The sequence below is a fragment of the Paramisgurnus dabryanus genome, chromosome 19, assembly GCF_030506205.2.
Source record: "Paramisgurnus dabryanus chromosome 19, PD_genome_1.1, whole genome shotgun sequence".
NCBI lineage: Eukaryota > Metazoa > Chordata > Actinopteri > Cypriniformes > Cobitidae > Paramisgurnus > Paramisgurnus dabryanus.
The window spans coordinates 6,960,758-6,985,144 of NC_133355.1; the positions used below are offsets into that span (position 1 = coordinate 6,960,758).

Consider the following 24,387-nt stretch of genomic DNA (forward strand, 5'->3'; position numbering starts at 1 on the left):
GCAATGTGTGCTGCACTGCTGTGCATAGTCGCAGAGGGAGGGAGGGCATCGGAATACAACAAACTCTCTGGGTCCGTCTTTGTCTTGCGCGCAAAGCAACGCATACTCAACCACGGACAAGCACGGATGGCTGTGTTCGACACAAACAGTACAAATGATATCTTATACAAATGATTACTCTGCCATGCTCTCAGGGCTGCATTGATTTGCATCATTTACAGGACATTTATAGCCTAGAAATCTAGACGCACCCTAGCGGCCGCAAAATATATTTGCTGCCAGGGTTTAGTCTAGGCACTCACAATACACTTAACAGCTCCAAAAACCAAAATTTGGTGAGGCCAATCACATCTTGTGTAGCGTCTGTGGGGCGGGCTTAACATGATGATGACAGAGCTGCGACGGTTCCTACTTGAAAACTTCGTTCTTCGTTGCTCTGATTGGTCATAGCGCTATCCTATTGCGTGCAGAGGCATTTTGAGGGACAACCATATTTCCCGCCCCTTGCATTGAGCCGTTTGTGTGAAGAGTTGCCAGACCTTACATCTTGATGTAGGTCTGGCTAACCAGGCTAGGACATTTACCAATTTAGGATAGATGAAGTAAAGTAGTGAACATCTGATAAATCCTCTGTGCACTGCTGCTTTTCTCACTTATTTTGAACTATGATGACTACTGCCACCACAGTCCGCTTGATTCAGCACTGGGTTATTTGCGATTGAAAAATTATATTATTATTTCGATTTTTTTAAATACAATTTTCTTCCTGTCGCGTGGGCCCCTGGGTCTGTGCCCATTGGATAATCCGGCCCTGGTAGCCAGTGAATATTTTGAGTACCAAGATAATGTAATCTCTTATCCCCTTAGCTGTTATAAAATGCACTGTAACACCACTGCTTCGCAGGGGCTTATTGCTTTTATAAAACGGTAACTTCATATGCATAGCAGGATTTCATAAAATAAAACACAGCAAATGAGTTGTAATTTTATTAGTACAAATATTACTCCTCCGCCAAACAAAGTAGTGCCTCAGAATCAAGTGTGGCTGCAACAGAGAACACATATTCTCAAAACAGTAAACACAAATCCATAACATCTCACCCAATTCTCCAAACATCTTATTTTTAGGACAAAATGAAGATCTACACTTAAAACCATTCACTCTTACTAAAAAACAATTTTCCCTCAGACATCACACACAAGCTTTTGAAAACACACACACTATAACATAGCATTACACACTGGTGCAATAAAATCAAAACAATATATCCAAAACTGGTAAGTTGCTTATTCTCCCCCTCTAAAAACCTTTTCACATGACCAAAAATAACACAATCAATGTATGCATTAGCACATTTTTATTCATTCATGTGCTACACAGCACAACTGTAAAACATTTTTTTTTTATTACTCCTCCTCAACATCCGGTCTTTGTTCTGGGTCAGGCCAGAGAATCTCATCCACTGCAGGCTATATTGGCCCTAGTCAAACAGCGAGGGTAAAATCCTCTTGCATGATCCACCCCTGGCGTTCATCTACTGATATTTCGATCTGTATGGAAGGCAATTTGATTCATCTGAGACCGCTTGTCACCTTGCCCTTCGTATCCCTCCTCCTCTTTCACCACGTCCTCCTCCTCTCCCTCCTTCTTTCCCGAAGTCGTCTCCCTCCTTCTTCACCATGTCCTCTTGCTCCTCCTTCACCACATCCTCCTCCTCTTCCTCCGTCTTCACCACATCATTCTTCTCTCCCTCTTCCTCCCCCTCAACCTATTTCTTCATTTCTCTGTGGATCCATTGTTCCACAGCTCAGTAAACGGATTTAGGCCCTTTTATCTATCTATTGAAGGATCAGATTAATGTGTGTTCAATTTTGACTCTCTGGGCCTATTTTAATGATCTAAGCGCATTGTCTAAAGCGCACGGCGCTTAACAGGTGTGTCCGAACCAACTTTTGCTAATTTAATGATGGGAAAAATTGTTTGTGTGCAAATGCACAGTCTAAAAGGGTTGTTCCTATTCTCGTAATGTGTAATGGGTGTGTTTTGGACGTAACGTGCAATAAACCAATGAGAGTCTTAGCTCTTATCCCCTTTAAAAGCCAGTTGTGCTGGCGGCCTGCCGATTCCCTATTTAGATAGTGGAATTCGTTAACTGAAAAACTAAGCGGAGGAAGAAGACCACCAGTTTAAGATTGATGTTAAAATTTTTTTTTTATTTTTATTAAAATTGTTATTTTGTTATTTTTTCTATTAAAACCTTAAAAAGTCATTTTCTTTCAGTCATGTAAGAAACATTAACAGGCTTTTAATTTCTGTAAATGTATGGCAGCTTACATGATCAGTGTAATCTCAAAGAATAATTTACAAATATGCCATAAAAGGTTTGTACTCTAAAAATACTTTATTTGTAACAAACAGGAGAGAATTTACAAATGTGTGGAGAGCGGAAACGTTTCAGCATTTGTACAGTGCCGTGAGTGCTTTGAAAAGCATTACTTAAAAAGGTTCTCATCTCAGCATATCCACAGGTACAGTGTCATCATGTACAATAAATCCATGTGGTAGCATTAAAAAAAAATGCAATATTTGCATTTGTTTAAAGCAAAACATTTAATTACTTACCAGACTATAGGTAAAGCAGCAACGTCTTATAATCGGTCCTCATTTATATCCAAGATACCCAATAATAATCTTTTACATTTTAATCCTTTAATGTACAATCCGTTTTGTACATATGTTTTACGTTTTAAACATTGCTTTTGGCGGACCCCTGCAGTTCCGTCACGGACACCCTGTGGGCAGCAGACCCCCGGTTGAAGACCCATGACTTAATAAGTCAGAGTAAAGTTCTGCCTGTGATCTGAACGCTTTAAAAATCTGTCAGACATTTTATTTGAGGAAAATATTTTTGAGGCAGCGCTACAAAACTCAATAGCGAAACACAACATAAATCTACAGAACGCAATGAGACAAAACACAACTGAAGTTCTGCTCCAAAACACAGTGAGCTCCCTACATAAGCAGCATTTTAAGGCGACATACGGTAGTCACACTCCTGCTGTGAAATGTCTTTTTAAAGGCAAATAGCATCATTATGCTGCTTTTGAAGTGCTTTTGTTGACCAAATACTGAGGCAGAATCACTTGTGTGTCCTGCACAGAGAAACATCAGAGTCTGTATCCACTTAATGATTCAGTTTCATTAATGACTCCATTAACAACTGAACTCACTGATCTCTGTGTGTTTGCTGTTGTGTGCAGACAGTGTGGACATCACGACAGACAGACGTGTCGTCTATTTACTGTCTTTATATTATTTTACACCACTCTGTCTTTTTCTGCCATCACAATTTATTCAGATGGCAAACTCACAACTCATCTGAATCACAATGACTGTTATCATTATGATACTGTAGATTCAGCAGTGCGTGAAACACCATCAGAGTGTTTAATACAGTGATCAATCCACATCTGATTAAAACAAACATGTTTGATAGATCTGAAAGATGTGATCTTTCCTTTCACAGATTTCTATACTAACAGTTCGATCAACAGATTCAATCAGTCACGATCAATAAAACATTATAACGTTCATACTTTAACATACGACTATAAAGGACTTTGACTAACCAGCAGGTACACCAACTAGACCAGCACTTACTCGCATAAACAAGCCTGAACCGGCATCGACATTCATGCAGGACTGAGATGATCTTTTCAGCAGGGCTTTATTTACTTCATGCATCTGAGCGCAGGAGAACAAACTCAACAGATCACAAACCAAACCTCAGAGGACACAGAGAGACGGCTGAACACAATAAAGCGAGACCTAGTGTAGCGAGACAAACACATCACGGAGAGACAGACAGATCACAGCACTGATGTGGATCAGATGTCGGTCGTACTAAATCTGAAATGGTCAGCTGGAGACTCGTGTGGGCCCAGCTGGATGTCCAGGTGATAAACCTGAAGCGCTTTACTCTGATGGTTTAAATATGAAGATGTTTTCTTCTTGAGGGCAAGCTTACGCTGCAGGATGATCAGACTAGATGATCGCTGCGGTGCTCACGATACACAACAAGGTTTTTTGTCCACTGTTGGTTTTTAGTGTTGTTGCGGCGCGCATGTTACACGACACAATGCCGGTGAGGTGTGCGAAGTACGAGACTTACGAGAGCTTTGTTTGTGACTGCACTGGATGAGATCACGTTGCTGACCTGCTCGGATTTAACAAGCATCGACGACCACATCGAGCACTGATTTGGCCTCGCGTACGCGAGGCCAAATCAGTGCTCGATGTGGTCGTCGATGCTTGTTAAATCCGAGCAGGTCAGCAACGTGATCCTGGGGGTGTCTGCGACCGCAAATCCGCCTAAAAGTCATGTTGTGTAATCTTGTCTTCAGTATCTGTTTAGTGTTGCTGTCTTTTCAGAAAGACTCTGTCAGGTTAAGAGCATGTGATGCTAAATTCAATCAGCGATGAAATAAAAAGCAGTTGAAGGATGATGCTTTAACTAAACTGTGTGACTGACTCCCCTAAACTATTTGACTTTATTGTTAGTTTTATTACAAATCTTTTGTTTAAAAGAAAATGAATACCATATAAGCGGACGTAAAGCCGTAGGATTGTTCGGATCACTTTAATGTCAATAACAGTAAAAGGCCTCTTTGGTTTAACAGAGAGATGATCATCTATTCAATATAATTCGCATTTATTTCTATATCCAATTTTTACAGTTTTGCACTCCTTCCAGTAAATCTGTCTTAGTGGTTCAGTGTTAGACAATTATCTAAACGTGTATAATTTCACTACCACAGACAGTGATGAATGAGTGACCGATGTATCACTTTAACCTCCACTATTATCAGCGTTAAAAAGATTTCCAAAACCCTTTAAACCAATCAAAGTTGTTTCATCAACAATACAAGTGATCGAATAAAACAAGAATAGAATATAAAATATGTACCAGTGAATAAAGTGACTGTGCACCTCCAGTAGGATATAAATATACCAACCCAATATCACGCAATTACGTACCTATAGTCACGTAATTTTGTGAGTCTTTTCCGTGACACTGACATGTTTTTCCGCCTTTTTGTGTGAACATGTCACGTATTTCTGTTTACGTGTCATGTATTTGTAACTCAACAGTTTTGTCTTATTTTCTTACCATTGTTGCTTCGGTTTAGGGTTTTAGATTTACATAAAATGACATCCTTTCCCAAACCCAACTCTAACCCTAATGCCAGGCGACAATGGTTTAAAAATCATAAAATATAAATAATTAAATCATGAAAAAAGGCATAAACTCACTTAAAGTGACATCCTAATGCAAACACCAAATCTAACCCTAAACCGAAGCGCCAATGGTTTAAAAATAGAACAAAACACGTAAACAGAAATACGTGATGTTCACGCAAAAAGACGGAAAAACGTGTCAGTAACATAGTCACACTGTGAAGTCTCTTTCAAAAGGTAGATAGTCCTGTCTTCAAACCTTACTGGAAAATCTAGCTAAGGCCAGCATAAGTTGATATCTGTTTAAAACTGGTCCTCCCAGCCTGGCAAAGCTGGTGGATCAAGCGGTCTTCCAGCCTGACCTGCTAAGTCCAGCTAGACCAGCTTAAAAAGTCACCAAACACAGCTAGACCAGCTTGCTACACCAGCAATACCAGCTAAAACCAAGATGGAAGACCAGCTAAAACCATCTTAACAGCTGGATTATTTAGTAGGGAAGTGTTTCGGTTTGCCAAATACTGAGTCAGCATCACTTGTGTGTCCTGCACAAACATCACATGAGTCTGATTCCACTTAATGCTTTAGTTTCATAAAGTTCATTAACAACTGAACTCACTGATGTCTCTGAGTAACAGTGAGTTCACACAGACACAAAAGCTCACACACACAGCTACACAACATACTAGTTAATTATTCGGCTGAAAACAGCAAAAAAAAAAAAACATTTTCGGCTGAACAAGTGAAAAGGACGAATACATTTTATCGAACGATGACGTGATCAAATAGCAACCAGCGCTGAGTGAGAGGCACTCACGCTTTTTAAAGGACAAGTTCGGTATTTTAGACTTAAAGCCCTGTTTTCAGATTGTTTATGGTCAAATAGAATGGTTTTGACTGAAATTTCGACATTTTCGGCTTCCCTGAGAATTTTCGCGTGTTTGTGTTTCAGCTCAGACTTCTACAATGGGTTTATAGGTGCACTGGAACAATCCTTCCTAAAATGCATTAAACTTTCGTTTACAAAGACGTGAAACTCACCGAGTGGTCAGGGGTGTTCACTGGTATGCTCACACAAAAATCGCTCCAAAAGACGCATTCCAACAGGTTTTATCGTAGTTTTTACCAACTCCATTGACTGTATTAGACGTCCTGTGAGGTACGGTATTACTCCGCGCCGGGAACTTTGTTTCTATTCTTGCAATTGGCAAAGGCGGATTAGCGCCACCACCTGGGCTGGAGTGTTTATTATTCAAGCTCTAAGCGGAAGAATGTACGGGTGTGAGGCGTTTGGGGAAATAGGTCCACAAGTTAACAACGAATGCTAAAACAGCTGTTGGAAAGCATCTTTTGCAGCGATTTTTGTGTGAGCATATCAGTGAACACCCCTGACCACTCGGTGAGTTTCACGTCTTTGTAAACGAAAGTTTAATGCATTTTAGGAAGTATTGTTCCAGTGCACCTATAAACCCATTGTAGAGGTCTGAGCTGAAACACAAACACGCGAAAATTCTCAGGGCAGCCGAAAATGTCGAAATTTCAGTCAAAACCATTCTATTTGACCATAAACAATCTGAAAACAGGGCTTTAAGTCTAAAATACCGAACTTGTCCTTTAAATGTAGTAAACACAACAGTGAAAGTATTTCAAAGTGTCAGAGAAAGACACAAAAACATACAGCGTTACAAGTTTAATGTATCATTTAAAATCAAGAACATGCAGAGTATGACGGGAGATTACAATCCTAGTTACTTGTCTGCTGAATGCACAAGCACGGTCAGCGAGAGACTCTTTGGTGCTCCATCTCGTGTCATAGATGAGAAAAGGTACACGGACCAACGTAGAGCGAAGGCGGTGTGCAACAAAAACTTTATACAATCAATGACAAACTTGCTTGTATTAAACAAACAAATAAAATGCTTATTAACAAAAGTTTTTTGTGAGACAGCAGCGCTTTAAGTGATTTTTCGTGTCAATTATCACACAGTTTCACTCTCCCACTGCTCTGTACTGTAGTGCGCGTCCTGGACCGAGCAAACAGACGAACGTCCGCTTCCCATCATAAGTGCTGTCTTTTGTTGCATAAGCGTGGTTGCAAGTTTCTTAAGGTGGAGTGATATAGCATATTTGCATTTTGTGCGAGGATAGAATATCGGATTAATATCCATTTAGCCAAGATGCACTTATGTGGCTAAATGTTTTAACAAATCTTATAGCTGTCCAATCAGAGAAAACAAGCCTATGTCCGTAAAAACGCCCGATGTCTGCTGGAATGTTCAAAAATGTTCATTGTTAAATAGCGCTTTTTAAAAACATAACTTATACAATAGTAGGCACAATAATTGGGATAAATGTTCGTGTTTCATTTTATTCGGCTTCGACCAAGAATTTTCCTTTTAGTGCATCCCTACAACAGACACAAACTCTCTCTCTCAGGTCTGTTTTTAAAGTAATCTGATTCGCTGTCACTGTTTGCCAACCATAGAGTGAATATCTCAGCATCAGGAATGAGAGAGAGAGCAAACGCAGAGGTTTGTGATTTTTATACCCTGTCACTTATAGCAGGACCGATTACTAGATTGAGGCGAGCATAACTGAAGTTTGTGGCATCTGGGAGTAGGGCGCGGTGACAAAACGATCTCAAATCGAATCGTGTTAAATTTTCTGTCAATAACGATGATAAGCTCTGGATACTTTACTCGATATGAATAAATCTAACAGTCTATCACATAGCACAAATAAACAACTGCTTACAGAAGAGATGAGTTATAAATATCTCACCAGTCAGGTGCTACCTTTACTCTCTTATACTCAGGATCAAAACACTGTTATACAAACACAGAAACAATGTAAGGAAACAGAAAGGCAATGAACACCAGAAACGTCCTTATAGTGGGACAGTGTCGTGATGGGAGAGGCACTAATATATGTCCCTGTATGTCATGTTTAAGTATCAATACTTTAGGATGATTTGACATATTAGTCAGCTACTAAAGTTTAGTTAGTTTAAAAACAGGTTCATCTGTAGGGGGGTTTATAACTCTTTGTGTGTTCTACTTCATGCGGTGCTGTGAAGACCGATCGGCGTATGATATCAAAGTACCGCAATTCCATCGCTCTCGCGGTACTTTGATGTCATATGCCGATTGGTCTGCACAGCACCGCATGAAGTCGAACACACCTAATTATATTTTCATCATTATTATCAGCCCATAAGCCGCATAAATTAAACCTCATTTATCACCGGGCAGTTTCCCGGTGGGCCGACGTACTTTTTGGGCCAATACATCTCATACTATCTTTGTCTGAGCAGCCCAGTTAGCGTCTTTTTTTCTAGACAGACCGGCCCACTGACATTTAAGCAGCAGCCCATTGGTTATTTTCTTTTAAGCGACATTTAGCTGGCCCAATGACTGACCAGCCCAGTCATCGTCCTTTTTTTCCCTAGATAGACCGGCCCACTCAGCAGCAGCCCATTGGTTATTTTTTTTTGAATGACATTAAGCTGGCCCAATCACCGCTTTGGTCTGTGCAAACGAGCGTGCATCGTCGGTCAGTTCACGTGTCAAAATAGAGAGAGAGATGGAAAAACATGCAAGGGAGGCGCAGATAAACTGCGCGACAAAAAGAAACAGACTCTTCAGGCAGACGCTGTAAAATGTGTTAAAAACACACAAATGTTTTCTTCAACTCGCGTCGCTGGTGATGATGATGGTGACGGTGGTGGCACTGGCAGCACCAGCACGCAAAGTGTCAATGAGGAAAGGGAGAGAGACGAGAGAGAAGTGAGTGTAGTCCCTGCGGTAAGCAGAACTGCTTTCAAAACACAAGTTTAGATTGATACCCCTTGATAAAACTGAGTCAAAAACACAAAATTATGGTGATAAAGCTGCAATAAAATAATTGCACTCTTTGCTCTGTGACTACGAGAGTGTATCTGATTCGTAGATTTTTCGTTGATTGTCTGTTTCAAAACGTATAATTTCTCCTCAAGCAAAATCAAACAATCTGCTTACAGAAAAAGATATGTTTATTGTATAACAACACACTTGACAGATAATGTTAAAAATCTCTATTACTGTAATCACACAAGTTTAGTTCAGTGAATGTAGTGAATACTTTCCTGTAAGTACTGGAAGTAATAATCAGTTTTCAATATTACTGTAAGCAGCACTTGTATTTTGTAAAAAGTCAGCAATTCAATGGCAAATTTTGCCAATTCCATGAAGCTTGTTTTAGGATTCATAAGTGTGGATTATACAGTTTTATTGCATTAATAAATAACACGTTCTAGAAGTGTTTGTTGTGTCAACTCTCACTCTGCTATTAATTGAGTTTAGTGCTTTTATGGAATTGGAGTTGCTATTGCTATACATATTTAAAGGCGTGCAAAGATGGGTGGTATTTGTAATTATACACTGCAAAAAATTATTTTCAAGAAAAGTAAAATAGTAAAAATAAAAAAAATCTTAAAATAAGATGCTTTTTCTTGATAAGCAAAATGACCCAAAAAAATAAGTCTAGTTTTTTACACCAAAATTTTAAATTTAAGTGATTTTGTGCATAAAACAAGCAAAAAATCTGCCAATGGGGTAAGCAAATTTTTCTTGAATTTTTCTTGCATTTAGTGTTTAAGAAAAATGTTCAAGATTTTTTTGCTTACCCCATTGGCAGATTTTTTTGCTTGTTTTATGCACAAAATCACTTAAATGTGTTATTTTTGGTCTAAAAACTGGACTTATTTTCTTGGGTCATTTTGTTCATCAAGAAAAAGCATCTTAATTTAAGAATTTTCAGATATTGAAAACAAGACAAAAATACTAAGAAAATTTTTTCTTGAAAATAATTTTTTGCAGTGTGTGTAGTGTGGGCCGGTTTGGGCCAAAATGCCAGGGCCGAATTTTTGTCCCAGTCCAGCCCTGGATGTAACCGATCGGCGAGACTAGCCGCGTGCAGGCGGGGAGGAGCTGAAAACGGAGACGTGAAGTCGGACGCGCTGTGGTTCCCGTAGCTTGCTGCATTTACGTCAGGCATGGCTGATCACGTGCCGTTTGCTTGCTTAATCGCATTAAACATGATTTGTAAGATGTAAACTACATAATAAGTGAATTATACTGTTTTGAATGTCCGTGTATGAGCATGAGTGGAACTGAAGTGGCTTACATCATCTGTTTTTACAAGAATAAAGTTCAACATAAGCATATATTATTTAAATACCAATGTAGTGGGGTCTACGTTTTTTATCCATTTTATTTTGATGAAGATGACACAATATAACATCGCGACTACATGAAAATAGCTTTAACTTTTATAAAAATACAGATTTGTGAGCATTTGTGGAACTGAGGGCGTGAAAATAAGCACGAAATACACGTGATTGTTGTCATGTGGTGAATCCGACCAATCTTGAAACAGCTGTGTCGTCATTACAGCCCGTGCAGCTCCTCTTCGCGAACTGCGCTGGCTAACTCCGGCGGCTGATCTCGAACCGCTCTCGCGGTACTTAAAAACCATATGAAACAGTCACGTGCCTGCAGCGCTAGCTTAAGTCGGACAAAGTTACTAACCGGAATGCACTGCTTCAAGTCAGCCGCCGATCGGTCTGCGCAGCGCCGCATGAAGTCGAACACACCTCTTCACACTGCCAAGTTTATCCGGCATGTGACGGTCCCGGAAAGACACGTGACCTATTGAAAGTCCCGCCCTCTCTTCTACGCAGCGTCTGAAGTTTGCATATTATATATTATTTCTCCCTCCAAGAACCACTCGCGTGCACTTTTGTTTATGATAAGATTATTAAGGAGCGCGTGACGCACCGTTCTAATGCTGGTGAATGATCTCAGCTTCAGAGTGGATATTTGACGAGCTCCCTGAGCTCTGCTTTAATACAGTTTTCAGACATTTCTCATCGTGATTGTTTATATGCATTTAAAACCCGCATTTTGAGGAGCTGAACGACTTGTTGGGATGACGCGCGGGTATTTTCGTTTATTATAGCTCAAATGAGCACGCGACGCGATATTCTTTTATGCTGCTGAATGATCTCCGTTTCAACGCAGTAAGTAATGAGCTAACTTACCTGATATCTGCTTTAGTCCAGTTTGCTGACATTTCTCGTTGTGAATGTTGTAAATCCCTCATTTTAAAGAGTTGAACCAACTTCATGTTGCCATGACACGCGCGTCCTCACTACGGCACGTGCATCATTGTTTATGAATCTCATTTATCATTTCCTGATTACTGCGTCAATCTAGTTTGCAACATTCCTCGTGATGATGTTTATATGCATGTTATCTCGTTGTAAGGAGCTGAACCATAACTTGTGTTGTGATGATGACGCGCGCGTCCTCACTTCGACACGCCCATTACGGCATTTTTGCGGCTTCTTGTTCACACAGAGGGTTACCCGCGTATCTTACTAGGTCCTCTTTCCGGCAACGATCCCAGAAGATTAACGGAACGAGTTTTTGTTCACACAGACGCTTGTCTGGCAATTTTACGGGTATTTTCTGGGACCAGAGGTCTGTGTGAATGAGGTTATACAGTGGCGGTCCTGGCTAGATTTACGCCCTGGGCGAACCATCCCTTGGCCGCCCCCAGAAAAAAAATTATTACCCCCAAACCCCGCCACCAACATGTATTATTTTGTTATATATAATCTTAAATACAAAAAGGTAACAAGAACAGAGAAAAACATGTAATACAGTATAAACACCCACTCATGCACACGCTGCACGCACACACACACACATGCACGCACGCACGTTCTGGTTTACATGTTTTTTGGGGACATTCCATAGACGTAATGCATTTTATTCTGTACAAACTGTATATTCTATTCCCCTTACCTGCCCCATTCCCTAACCCCAACCATCACAGGAAACTGTCTGATACCTTAGATTTTCAAGAAACATCATTCTGTTTGATTTATTAGCTTGTTTCCTCATGGGGACATCAAAATGTCCCCACAAGGTCACAAAAATACTGGTATTCCTATCTTTGTGGGGACAATTGGTCCCCCCAACGTGATAATTACCCGGCCGCACACACACACACACACACACACACACACACACACACACACACACACACACACACACACACACACACACACACACACACACACACACAGTTCCTGCTGTGGAAGTATCTGACTCCTCATTTTGGCCAGTGGGTGCTCTAGCTCTAAAATATTTCAGAAGTGCCCCTGAATTTACAATTAAGATACACTTATGTAAGTTAGATACACTTATTTCACACATGCATCAGTTACAATTAAAATGACACATTTTATTAGATTTGGTTAACATCCTATAAACTAAGCATACACTACAAATTATTTAAAAAGCTATATCACTGTAGCTTACAAAATGCCATGTCAATTTATATTAGAACTTAGTTATTTAATTTAACACATATAGCGTAAAGCAATAAAAAATAACACAGTCAGGAGGTCTGTGTGAATTTGCACTTTTTGTGTTGCACACATAAACTAGACTGTGTTGCCTATAGAGTTAATTTAGTTGCATGGCATGATGCCTCAATTCTAATAGTTGCTAGTTCAGCAAAACTAAAACCAAATACAGTCGTATTCTGTGGCTAATAGCAACATATTAGCAAGAGTGTGAGGCTAATATAAATAGCCTATTTCCTACTGTCACTCACGTTGTCACTCATAGAAATCGGCATACCTTTATCTTTTGCCCGTTTCTCCTCATCTTCTTTTCTTCTTTTTCTAAACCGGGCAACTGAGATGGCTACTTTGGTCTTTTAATTTGATCCATGATGATGAAGATGAAGACTCGACATCATTAACTTTGCATTACATTTTGACAACAACAAAGTCCGTTTTGCCCGTCAATCAACCGGAGTCACGTGACGGAGTCACGTAGATGACTCTACAGAATTTTTTTACACATGTTCGTAGGTATATATATGGGTCTATGTTAATTTTAGGAATGAAAATTACAATTTATTTGGAAGCAGACGCAGCAGTTTGTGTTGTGTGGCCTCTGGCCTGGGATCAGTCAATCCCTCGCTCGCCCCCCTTAAGGCGAGCGAGGGACTTGCATTCGCAAGTTGATTCCCCGCCCCCTCACCCGTGCCTCTTCTGACACGCACACAACCTGTGTTTCTCAGCACTAACTTGACATGGAAATGAGCGGTTTTGATATAATTTTTTTTTAGCCCTCACATAGATTGCGCCCTGGGCGTTCGCCCACATTGCCCATAGCAAAACCCGGCCCTGCACACATACACACATTGAGCGTTCTGCAGTTCTTCATCATCATAGAAACTAAAGTAGAGCCAGAACACCTAAACACACACAAACACGCACACACAACAGCCTTAATAATAATACAACTTACAATGTGTTTCTCCATTAAAGTATATACACAACATTAAGTATCATTGAGTTCTAATAAACACAGCAATGATTTGATCTGTCGATCAGAGAGAATGAAGAGATGTTTTATATGTTTACAGCAGAAACACTAAGACAAACGAGGATTTCACTAAAGTATTCTGTTCGCTTTAGTCATACACCTTAAACATTTCACTAAATCATTTTTAGCATTTTACAAAGCAATAGAGCTGATTAAAATCCACGTGTGCAGTGAAGTGTCATGTAACATCTCTAAACACAATCCTGCGAAAATATGAAGCTCAAACTGCCAGATTCCACTTACAGTTTTTTCCAATTGCTAACACACTAAAATGACATGAACAGCACAACTATTTAAACTGACACACAGAGAGCAACACCTCTTCTCAAGTCTCCAAAAGTCTAAACACATCTTCTGCTTTACACACATTTTGCAATTCACAATGGCACTTTTTAAATGCACTGAACACGGTTCTCTGCACAAGACATAACAATCTGACATAAAGTCACATGTTTGCCTTTTCAAAACACTACCATTCAAAATGACACTACACGAGCTAAATGGCCAATATATGTGCCACCTCCCCAAACACCTGAATGGTTAATTGTTAACACTTCAATCAGGATGTAAGCACTAGAAAAGACCAAAGGAACGTCATTGTCCACAGAGCCATTATAGATGTTCCTGGCTAACGTGGTGGGAACATCACAATGTGCGCTGCCATTTCCAATATGGATGGTGTCCTCCACCGTCATGCCAACCTTGGACCATACAACACAGCCCAAATTCTCACATTTCTAGAAAGACTCCACAACATTCTCATACCATCAGAGTGTATGAATGATGTAGACCAAAGAAACCGGTATGTTGTAGTATGGCACAACGTGAGCTTTCATCGTGCAGCCCCAGTCCAAACATTTATCGTGCAATACCTCCCACCATACTCGCCATTTTTGAACCCCATAGAAGAGTTATATGGAAGGTATATGAACAGCAGCCCTTTGTGAACATGCCTCTTTTGCAGGCTATGGAAGAGGCATGTGATGAGATTGATGTTGGTGCAATTTAGGGATGAATAAGGCGCTCAAGGTGCTTCTTCCCTCGATGTCTGGCAAGGGAACATATTGCCTGTGATGTGGACGAGGCGTTGTGACTTGTTTGGTGAAAAATAAAAAAATTCAAAAGCATGTGTGTGTATCTGCAAATATTTCTGTGCATGTGAACAATCTAATACATATTTTAGTATTATGGCAAAGCATACTAAAGAAAAGTGCACTTTTCATTATGCCCAACTGCGTGTAGTTGGTTAGACAAAAATCTGGTAATATGAATGAAGTGTGTTCCAATTTGTGTCAAAGTTTGATTTTGATAATGTTATATGTAGTTTAGGTTGGAGTGCTTCATTTTGCAGGATATATGTGGTATTTTGCTATTTGGGTGTGTGGTTTTCTAAATTGTGTTAAGTTTTTTGATAAAACCAGATTAGTTTGCAAAATTGTGTGTTAGCAATTGGAAAAAACTGTAATAACACAGGGTGAAGTTTTCCCTGTGATCTGAATGCTTTAAAAATCTGCCAGGCCTTTATATGAGGAAAACACTTTTGAGGCCCTGTTTACACGTACATGGTTATTTTGAAAAACTACGACTTTTCCCTTTATTTGCACTCTTCGTTTACATGCAAACAGAGAACTTGTCTCTGTAACCGATTCTTTTTAAAAACTCCAGCCAGAGTGGAGATCTTGAAAATCTTAGGTTGCACAGTTGAATGTAAACTGAGACAAACGGGTGTTTAGGAAGCCAACGTCACAGTATGCGCCAGAGCTCGCACTTTGTTCAAAAGAGGAACAGGAAGTGATTTGTTGATGTTATCGGGATTCTGATTGGCTCACGTGGGCTTGAGCTTTTCCTTACACCATATATACACGGGTAAGTGTCAATGAACACTTTTCTGAAAACTGACATGTGTGCACAAAGTTATTTTTTGAAACCGGAGAGGTTGAAATGTCCATTTATGAAAATAGCCGTCCACGTGTAAACATAGTCTGAGACAACACTAAGAAAACTGAAGATTAAAAACTCAGATTATCATGTATAGTGTGGCATTTACAGATCAAGGGCCCTATTTTAACGATCTGAAACGCAAGTGCGAAGCGCAAGTGGCTTTGTGGGCGGATCTTGGGCGCTGTTGCTATTTTCACGGCGGGAGAAATAACACTTGCGCCAGACGCAAATCAATAAGGGGTTGGTCTGAAGTAGGTTCATTATTCATAGGTGTGGATTGGGCGTAACGTCAAATAAACCAATCAGAACGGTATCCAACATTCCCTTTAAACGCAAGGGCGCCAGTTCCATGGCGGGTTGCTATTATCATGACGGATTTACCAGGCGCACACCAGGAGCGGTTCACGGCCGATGAGACCAACAGGAGACCCACGTTCTTGTTAGAGCATTCAAAGACAGAGAAGTTGTTTTGTATGGGGATAGGAGAAACCCGCCCAAATCAGCGTCGGTTAAACAGGCGTGAGAGGAAATATAGCCACAATTAGGCTTGTTTGAGATGCAGCTTGCCTTGCCTGAAATTCAGACGAGAGCAGACGGCTGCAGTGAGGGGAGGAGTGAAAAAAGAGCTTTTACGTCAGACACTTCACCAATCTCGCGGTCCAGTCGACTACAAACGTCAGCAGAGGCAGAGATCACATTCGCGTATTTTATCGCGGATTAAATAGTGCAACTTAAATACCAATAAATGCATTTACATAAAGATGTTTATAAGGAGAATCAACGAAGGTGAACTGTTCGTTACTGGAAAAGGTTACTTAGCAAATGTTGGGATGAATAAATCTAAGTCTATGTGGTTATATAAATTCGTTTCTGTTGTGTGAAATATAAACAGCTCACAGTACAAATAATTCAACACCAATACAAAAGTTTACAGGAATTCATTAAAAATATAAATTAAATAGTAAAGAACAATTGAATTAATGTAAAAACTACTATAGGAATTAGAGTTTTTAGAATTAAGAAGTCATCAGCTGACATAACCTGGCCAATGAGCATTAAGCTGTGTCGTCAGCAAGTCTTTTCCCATCGTGCTTTTCGTCAACGCAGTCGGTGGAGAGCAACTGCACTCGGCTGTAGAATCCGACGAGCCTGCCTCTCCATCGCGAGAGTTATTTTGCACACGTCAGCGTGACATCAGAGCAAGTCGGACGTTAGTCGGACACTGTTCTAACCGACATGCATCTTGCGTGGATCACCGGTGATTGATTCTGCGCAGAATTTGCTCATCTCAAACAAGCCTAATGTCTCATCAGCTGGCTTCCCCATCGTTGCGCCAAGCGCTACAATGATGTCAGGAGACGGGGGAATCCCAAGCTTGCCAGCATAAATCGGACACGCCGTGTAACGGGAGGTGGATCTGCCTCTACACATGACCTGACGCCAGCAGAGGACATTGCTGTGTGCACCCTCACCGCTGAAAGGGTTTGGGGGCTTTGAAATCGGAAACGCAAGCAAGGTCCAACGCCAAAGTACACTTACAAATCAAGTTCACATACATTAAGGTTTCTTATGAAAACATTTTAATTATTATTTACATAAAATAAACGTAAACCAGCCACTCAACAAACTTATGAAAATATTTTAATCGTTATTTGCATGAGAATTTTTTAACATAGCCACACAATACATAAAAACTATCACCACAATGCTCACCACAATGATTTCCCTTATCTCATGTATTAATATTTTTTATTGTAACAATTTATGATTTGCAAAAATAACTTGCATCTGTGTAGATCAGATAAGCAATGCGCGTTGTGCACGCTACACATTATGGTCAAGCATGCGCCCTTAACATAGCATAATGAACTACACGCAACGCGCCACTGACTTTAGACTAGTTTTTTTTGGTTAGTAGCGCAATTGTTTTTTGAAACTGCAAAATAGCATAAGAGATGGTTTTGCGCCGGAACACGCCTCCTTTTTTGCCCTGAACCGCCCAGGGAGCGCAAGTTCATTCCCTAGTTTGCCGACGTGCATCTGTGGAGGGAAAACCCCGCTTTGCGCCGGTGCAAAATACGAAATGATACATGCGTCACTGACAAAGTCAATTGCGCTGGGTGCAAGATAGGGCCCCAAATCTTACATCTCCCAATGTGCTCGCAAGGATATCAGTGCCACCCCGATCATATGAAACAGTTTTGATTTTTAGGATTTTAAATCGAGATGATTACGTCAATACTCTCACGATAACCAATGAACGAGGGGATGCATGACTGACCTTTTGAAATAGCAACAGTAAAACAAGCTGCTATACATGTCTGGTAGACTGTGGAGATGGAGAACCGGCTTGTGGAACAATTAAAACAACACCGCTGCCTGAATGAATTTCCCTTAGAGGCTGTTTACACTTGGCATTAACATGCGTTTTCATCGATCGGATCACAAGTGGACGAGAGAGACCTGGTATTTAAATCCGTCTCTTTTGTCCACTTTCGACCACATCTGTCCTGAATACTGTGAGGGGGTGGTCTGTGAGACGGTGGGCGAGTCTCTCTGCTGTCATTCAAACCCTAGCGGGAGTAATTATGAGTTTATATGGACGCAAACTAATATTATGTCGGAGTCCACTGCTTGTTTAGCAAGTATACATGCTGCATAGTGTTTTGTACGTTTATATGTTGGAGCTTTCTCTGAATTTTCAGCGCAATTGATGAAATAGGATCGCAACTTTCACACGCTTTCAAAACGAAACTACGGAGATCAGCCGCTATAGTTGTATCAATGAAAGGCTAAAAATAGCGCTGTTCACCGTATGTTTACGCCAGAAGTCAAAAAAAGACGTAAAACTTGTGTTTAATACCTCAGATTAGATAAATGGGCGGAGAGAAGGCAGTCGCGTGTGGCTGTTCCGCAACTCCAAAGCGATCCGATCGAAAGTGGTTTCGACTACCTCTGGATGTGGTTGAAAGCGGTTGAAAGTGGACGAGCTCAAAACGTTTTGAACACCGTTTACACCTGGCATTAACGTCGTCCACTTGTGATCCGATCGACGAAAACGCATGTTAATGCCAAGTGTAAACAGCCTCTTAGTCTCTGATTAGTCTTTTCAGAATGACTCTGCTGAGACTTCTGCTGTCCGAAAGAATGTCTGTTCTACTAACTCTATCAACACTACATATTTCACCGTTTATATATTTACATGCTTACGGTGCTAATGTTGCAGCCTTTTTTTCTTTAATTATTATTTAATAAAGTGCCAAACAGGATCACTGAACATGTTGATCAATTTTAGATTCAGTGTGCATTCATAATTTAAACATCTAATGGTTTTATAAATTACCTTTATTTCTGTGCTTTATTTTTTAGGTATACACACATTTCAAAGAATGTATGGCTGTTCTTGGGATGATGACACTGGAGAAGTTGATGGTTTTAAAGAATATGGATATGATGGGGAGGACTTAATTTCTCTAGATCTAAAGAACCTGCAATATGTTACCACCCTGCCACAGGGAGTTATCACTCAAGTAAAATGGAATAATGACAAAGCTCAACTTGAAAATGATAAACAATACTATTCTCAGATATGCATTGAATGGCTAAAGAAGTACCTGCAATATGGGAAGAGTGCTTTAATGAGAGAAGGTAAACCAATTCTGCAAATGTAATAAACTGCACTAAAACTAACATGAGTTTCTACAATTAGTGTTTACTACAGTTTGACGTATTTATATAATCGTGGTTACTCTTAGTGTTTTTATTTATTAAAATTTACTATACACCCTGTACGTGCAATACTTAACATAGGCTTTAAAAAAACAGTCATTTCCATTAAAATAAGTACATAATTTATCATCTAAACTTACTTAGCCTTACTGTCTGTGTGGATCTCTTCAGTCTCTCCTCAGGTATCTCTGTTGCAGAAAGATTCCTCTTCTCCAGTGACGTGTCATGCTACAGGCTTCTACCCTGAGCAAGTTGCAATCTCCTGGCTGAAAAATGATGAAGAACATCATGAAGATGTGGAGCTTGGTGAACTTGTTCCTAATGAAGATGGAACCTATCAGAAGACAAGCACACTCAATGTTAAACCTGAGGAGTGGAAGAACAACCAGTTCAAGTGTGTGGTGGAACACAAAGGCAAAGCCATAAGAACCATTGTGACAGAAGATGAGATCAGGACTAACAATGGTGAGGGGGTGATTATATGGATCAATGTATATAACAACCATTATTTGCTTTTCTTATTTAAAAATGTCACAGTCGGAATTGTTGGGTGACATCACAAAGAATAAATGCTACTAAAAACACGAATACACTCTGTTTTTAAGTGCACCAATTTGGTTATTTGTTCCTATACTGGGGTGCGTTCTCCGATAACGTTCTCTCTTAGCGCGCTACGAAGACTCAAAAGGTACACCTTAACTACAGGTATACCTTTCCTACGTGTGTTCTCCGAACTATACCTTAGGATGTTGCTTAAGGTAAACCTTCTTAAGTTCGACCTTAGCGGGTGCTGTCCATAGTGGAGGTTCTGAATAGGCAACCCATTCTCACCAAAAAGCGTACAAATGACACGCAGTGTGATTATCTTGCAATAGATACACCAAATTCCGGTTTTGCATGCATATGATACGCCAGTCCTTCCCATTCACTTATATGGCGAATCGTTTCGTGACGTTTTATTTATTGTTTTCTCATTTGTTTTCTGTTTTTTTACCATTTTCGCTTGGGTTTAGGGTTAGAACAACTTTTTGTTATATAAAAATGACATCCTAACCCAAACCCCAACTCTAACCCCAACTCCAAGCGACCATGGCTTAAATATAGATAAAAACATAGAGAAACCATTAAATAACCTGCTTAAACATATGTGAAATCTAACCCGAAACCCAAGCGAAAATGGTTTAAAAAACAGAAAACAAATGAGAAAACAATAAATAAAATGTCACGAAACGATTCGCCATATAAGTGAATGGGAAGGACTGGCGAATCATATGCACGCAAAATCGGACTTTGGCGTATCTATTGCACGATAATCACACTGCGTGTCATTTGTATGCATCTTGGTGAGAACGGGTTGGAATAATAGGTAGATATCGATTGATCGACAATCAATTATTCACTTTATGTAATAGGTTTCGCTGCGTTATGAGATAGCGGTTTTCTTTATTAAAGAAACATTTTAGAAATAGTTCAAGTTAAATTTATTAGGAATATCTATTAAAAATATTTGAAATTGCAAACAACTAAATTCAACGTTCTATATTTTATATCAAACCCGTGCAAAACCCGCAACTTTATTTCCAAACATATCATGTTTAAACTGCTCCAATTCATCCGCTATGCCCTCACTTGAAAGGATAATTTATATTAGGGGTTCCCAATAAGTGCGTTGCACAGGGGAATAAAGTGGGTCATGCAAGTAATTGGTTGCGCATTACACTTAAAATATATAAAAACAAACTGTTGTTGTTCAGTAGTTTATTGTGCTTGGACAGTGGATGCGCAAGCAGCGTCGTTACAATGCGGATAAAGCTTAACGGCGCATTCACACGGGGCGTCAGCGTTAACGCTTCCCATTCACTTTCAATGGGTGACGTCATGCGTTGCCGAACTGAATTGTGGATCCGTCGGCGCCGCGTCAGTGCCGTTGCTCGCGGCAGAAGTTGAACATTTCTCAACTTTTCTAGCGGCAACGTCAGCGTCAGCCAATCAGATCGCCTTATGCAAATTACCTAGACAGAGCCAGCCAATTACATTTATGGAAGAACAGAGCATGTGTAGCTGCCACTGTGATTGGCTGTTGGCCACGCTTCAGACAAGCCTTCCGTTAAGCGTTAACGCTGACGCCCCGTGTGAATGCGGCGTAATGGACGCATTTCTGGAGCCTGTCTGTCTACCTCAAATATAACATATAATATATATACATAAATAAATATATATTATGATTACTTTAGATTTTAGCTTTGATTAGTTTTAATGTGGAAATTGTGTTGACTTGAGGAGACTAAGCAAGTGCGAGTTTGTTTTGAATGTTTATAAAGAATATGGCATGCAGTTGCCTCAAAGTTATAAAACATTAAAAAACTTCGATGCAAAGTCGAATTAACATTAACAATCCTAATTAGTTTTTTATTTTTTATTTTACCCGATTTATTTATGCAGCTAAAATACTTGTCGGTAGACTAAGATTTTACGGATATGAAATGCACAAATGAAATAGGATTCGCTGTATAGCTGCCAGTTTCACCAACTCCTTCACCCAAAATATATTTTTTAAATAGTTTCTTTATCCTGTAGCATTTAATAGTTCGCAGTTGATGTCCCTTTGGAAAACATGATAAAAAATCTAACAACCATCAATGTAATTATGTCTAATTATGTGAATGTTTTATTCTTTAAATATAAAAATATTTGCCTAATTAAACACGGAGTGTTTTTTTTTTTTTTACAAATATTTAGTTATATAAACTGCAATGTAAGCTTTTATGAAAGTGATGGCCCCTAGTGGAGTCATGTGGGATAAGGTATGGCTAAGAGCGCTCCAGACCAACCTTACGAACGTATGACTTACAGAAGTGATACGTAACTAAGAACGTTTCGGAAAACACGTATTAGCGATAAGGTACAGCTTAAGGTACAACTTAAGAACGACGTAGCGTTAAGGTAGTTTCGGAGAACGCAGCCCTGGTCTTTATAGCATGCTTTAATCAGGGCTTGTATATATCTATCTGATTAAACAGGAAATGTTCCAGTTGCCCTAATTGTTGGTGTTATCGTTGCTGTTGTCCTGTTGGTTGTCGCTGGTATTGTTGGGTTTAAGATTTATCAGAAGAAAAAAGGTAAAAGCATTAGTACACTCACTATTCTGTATGTTTTACATATCTTTTGGCTGGTCTGACTGTAACTTAGTTTTTAGTAGTGTATTAAAATTAAGTATTACCAAATTATGTGTTTGCAACAGTATGTAGGCTAACGCATTAAAAGTATTGATTACATAAATGCTTAAAAAACGTATATTTCTTTTTTTCTGATTTTTTTTCAGGCTTTAAACCTGTCAACAGTAAGTGCCTTACATCTTTATTTTTATTATATATGCAATTAAAAAGTTAGAGAGAATGATTGTTAAATAAACAGCCTGTTGTGAGTTGTATCTGTATTTTCTGTTTTAGCTTCTGATGGTGGATCTAACAGCTCTAGCAGTCAGACAGGACCATAAACACATGATGTAAGTGTGTGATTATTATTCAGTAAGTGCAACTGTCTCAGTCAAATAAACTAAATGTAATGTCTTTTTTGACCTTTCAGGAGACACTGGACACGAGGGAGATGAGTTTTATATTCTGTTGCCTAAAAACAATTGCATATAAATGCTTTCTCTTTCCCATACACACATCTCACACATTATTTACACTTCTTTATTTTATTTCAATACATTTTTTTTCCGTGAAGGGATTTGTCTGTCAATCTGTTTTTGGCTTATGAAATGACACACATCTAGTGTAGATTTATATAGTTTAAAGTCATCATTTATTGCCTTTTATTAATTTTCAGCACCTCTTTTCAAATGTTAAAATATGACAAATAATGCAAGGAATTGAAAACATACGTATTTATCCTTGGTGAAATGACAGAACATTACAAACAAATTATTAATTTTATAGGTCTGTGTAGGTTTATAATATTGTTTACTAAGCAGTAGACAAGAATGTGACATACTTGGGTAGTTTCCTCCTCTCAGTCTTAGGAATATAGACACCTCTGTGCTGAAAGACTAAATATGTGCCAGAGAGACAAAAATGACATGTATATAAAGGAATTATACATAATCTTTCACTGAGTGCTCACCTTTTACCTAAATTTCCTTTTTTTAGAGGCTTTGTTAAATTGCTTATTTTTGTTTTAAATTTTGGGTGGTGTGGATATATAAAATAAATGTATCTTGTGATGTGATTATGCTACTGAATGTAATAGAAATATTTACATAAATGTTTTTCCTTATGTGAGGTTAATTACTGTAAGTTAAATTGAATAAATGAAAACAAATTGAAAAATTGGATTGAATAAGTAAATAAATCTTATTAGAAAGATTAAGAAGTGAATGTGTGTCTTTCTGAATGTACCGATACCCTGTTACCCATTTGTCACATTTAAACTATAGTTTACAAAAACAATTTTGTGAAGATTGGTACTTTTGAATGAAGTGTTAGTTGTTGCAACAATCTGTCCAATCAATACTGCCAATCTGGGTGTAGCCAGCCTAAAAACATTAGTTATCTATAGTAATGAACTTACAATGAACAATATGTCTAAAGCATTTATTAATCTTAGTTAAAGGTGCTCTAAGCGAATTGAAGCGTTTTAGACCATAAAACATTTTTTGTTACATACCGGAAACATCTCCTCACTATCTGCTTGCTGCCTGTCCGCTGATCAAACAGTAAAAAAACGCGATCTCTGTAGACAGCCCAGGCTTCACAAACGGCAATATCAACAAATGGCCAAACCTACAAACAGAAACCATAACAAAGTGTTCCAGCCAATAAACGACAAGAAGGATTTGGGGGTGGGGGTTGGGCGCGTTCATGAAAGCACGGAAGGGAGGGGGAGGGGGAGGAGTTAGCTACGCTCTGTCTGTTTGAAAACAGTTCAAACATCAACAGGAAGTGACGTCGCACATTATTCGCTTAGAGCGCCTTTAATGATTATTTAAGCAACTGAAAATTGAAAGAGTATATATTAACATTGGTTCATAGT

The 24,387-nt window shown here is 39.3% G+C and overlaps 1 protein-coding gene across 1 annotated transcript in view; it reads left to right on the forward strand.

Moving 5' to 3' along the window:
* LOC135776155 (class I histocompatibility antigen, F10 alpha chain) overlaps positions 1-23,720 on the forward strand; it is a 36,809-nt gene extending 13,089 nt beyond the window's left edge. The window contains exons 3-8 of the mRNA XM_065286733.1: positions 18,994-19,272; positions 19,525-19,818; positions 22,374-22,472; positions 22,676-22,693; positions 22,803-22,858; positions 22,939-23,720. Of these exons, the coding sequence (XP_065142805.1) occupies positions 18,994-19,272; positions 19,525-19,818; positions 22,374-22,472; positions 22,676-22,693; positions 22,803-22,849 (737 nt within the window). The 3' untranslated portion in view covers positions 22,850-22,858; positions 22,939-23,720. The remainder of the gene's footprint in view (positions 1-18,993; positions 19,273-19,524; positions 19,819-22,373; positions 22,473-22,675; positions 22,694-22,802; positions 22,859-22,938) is intronic.
* Positions 23,721-24,387: the final 667 nt, after the last annotated feature.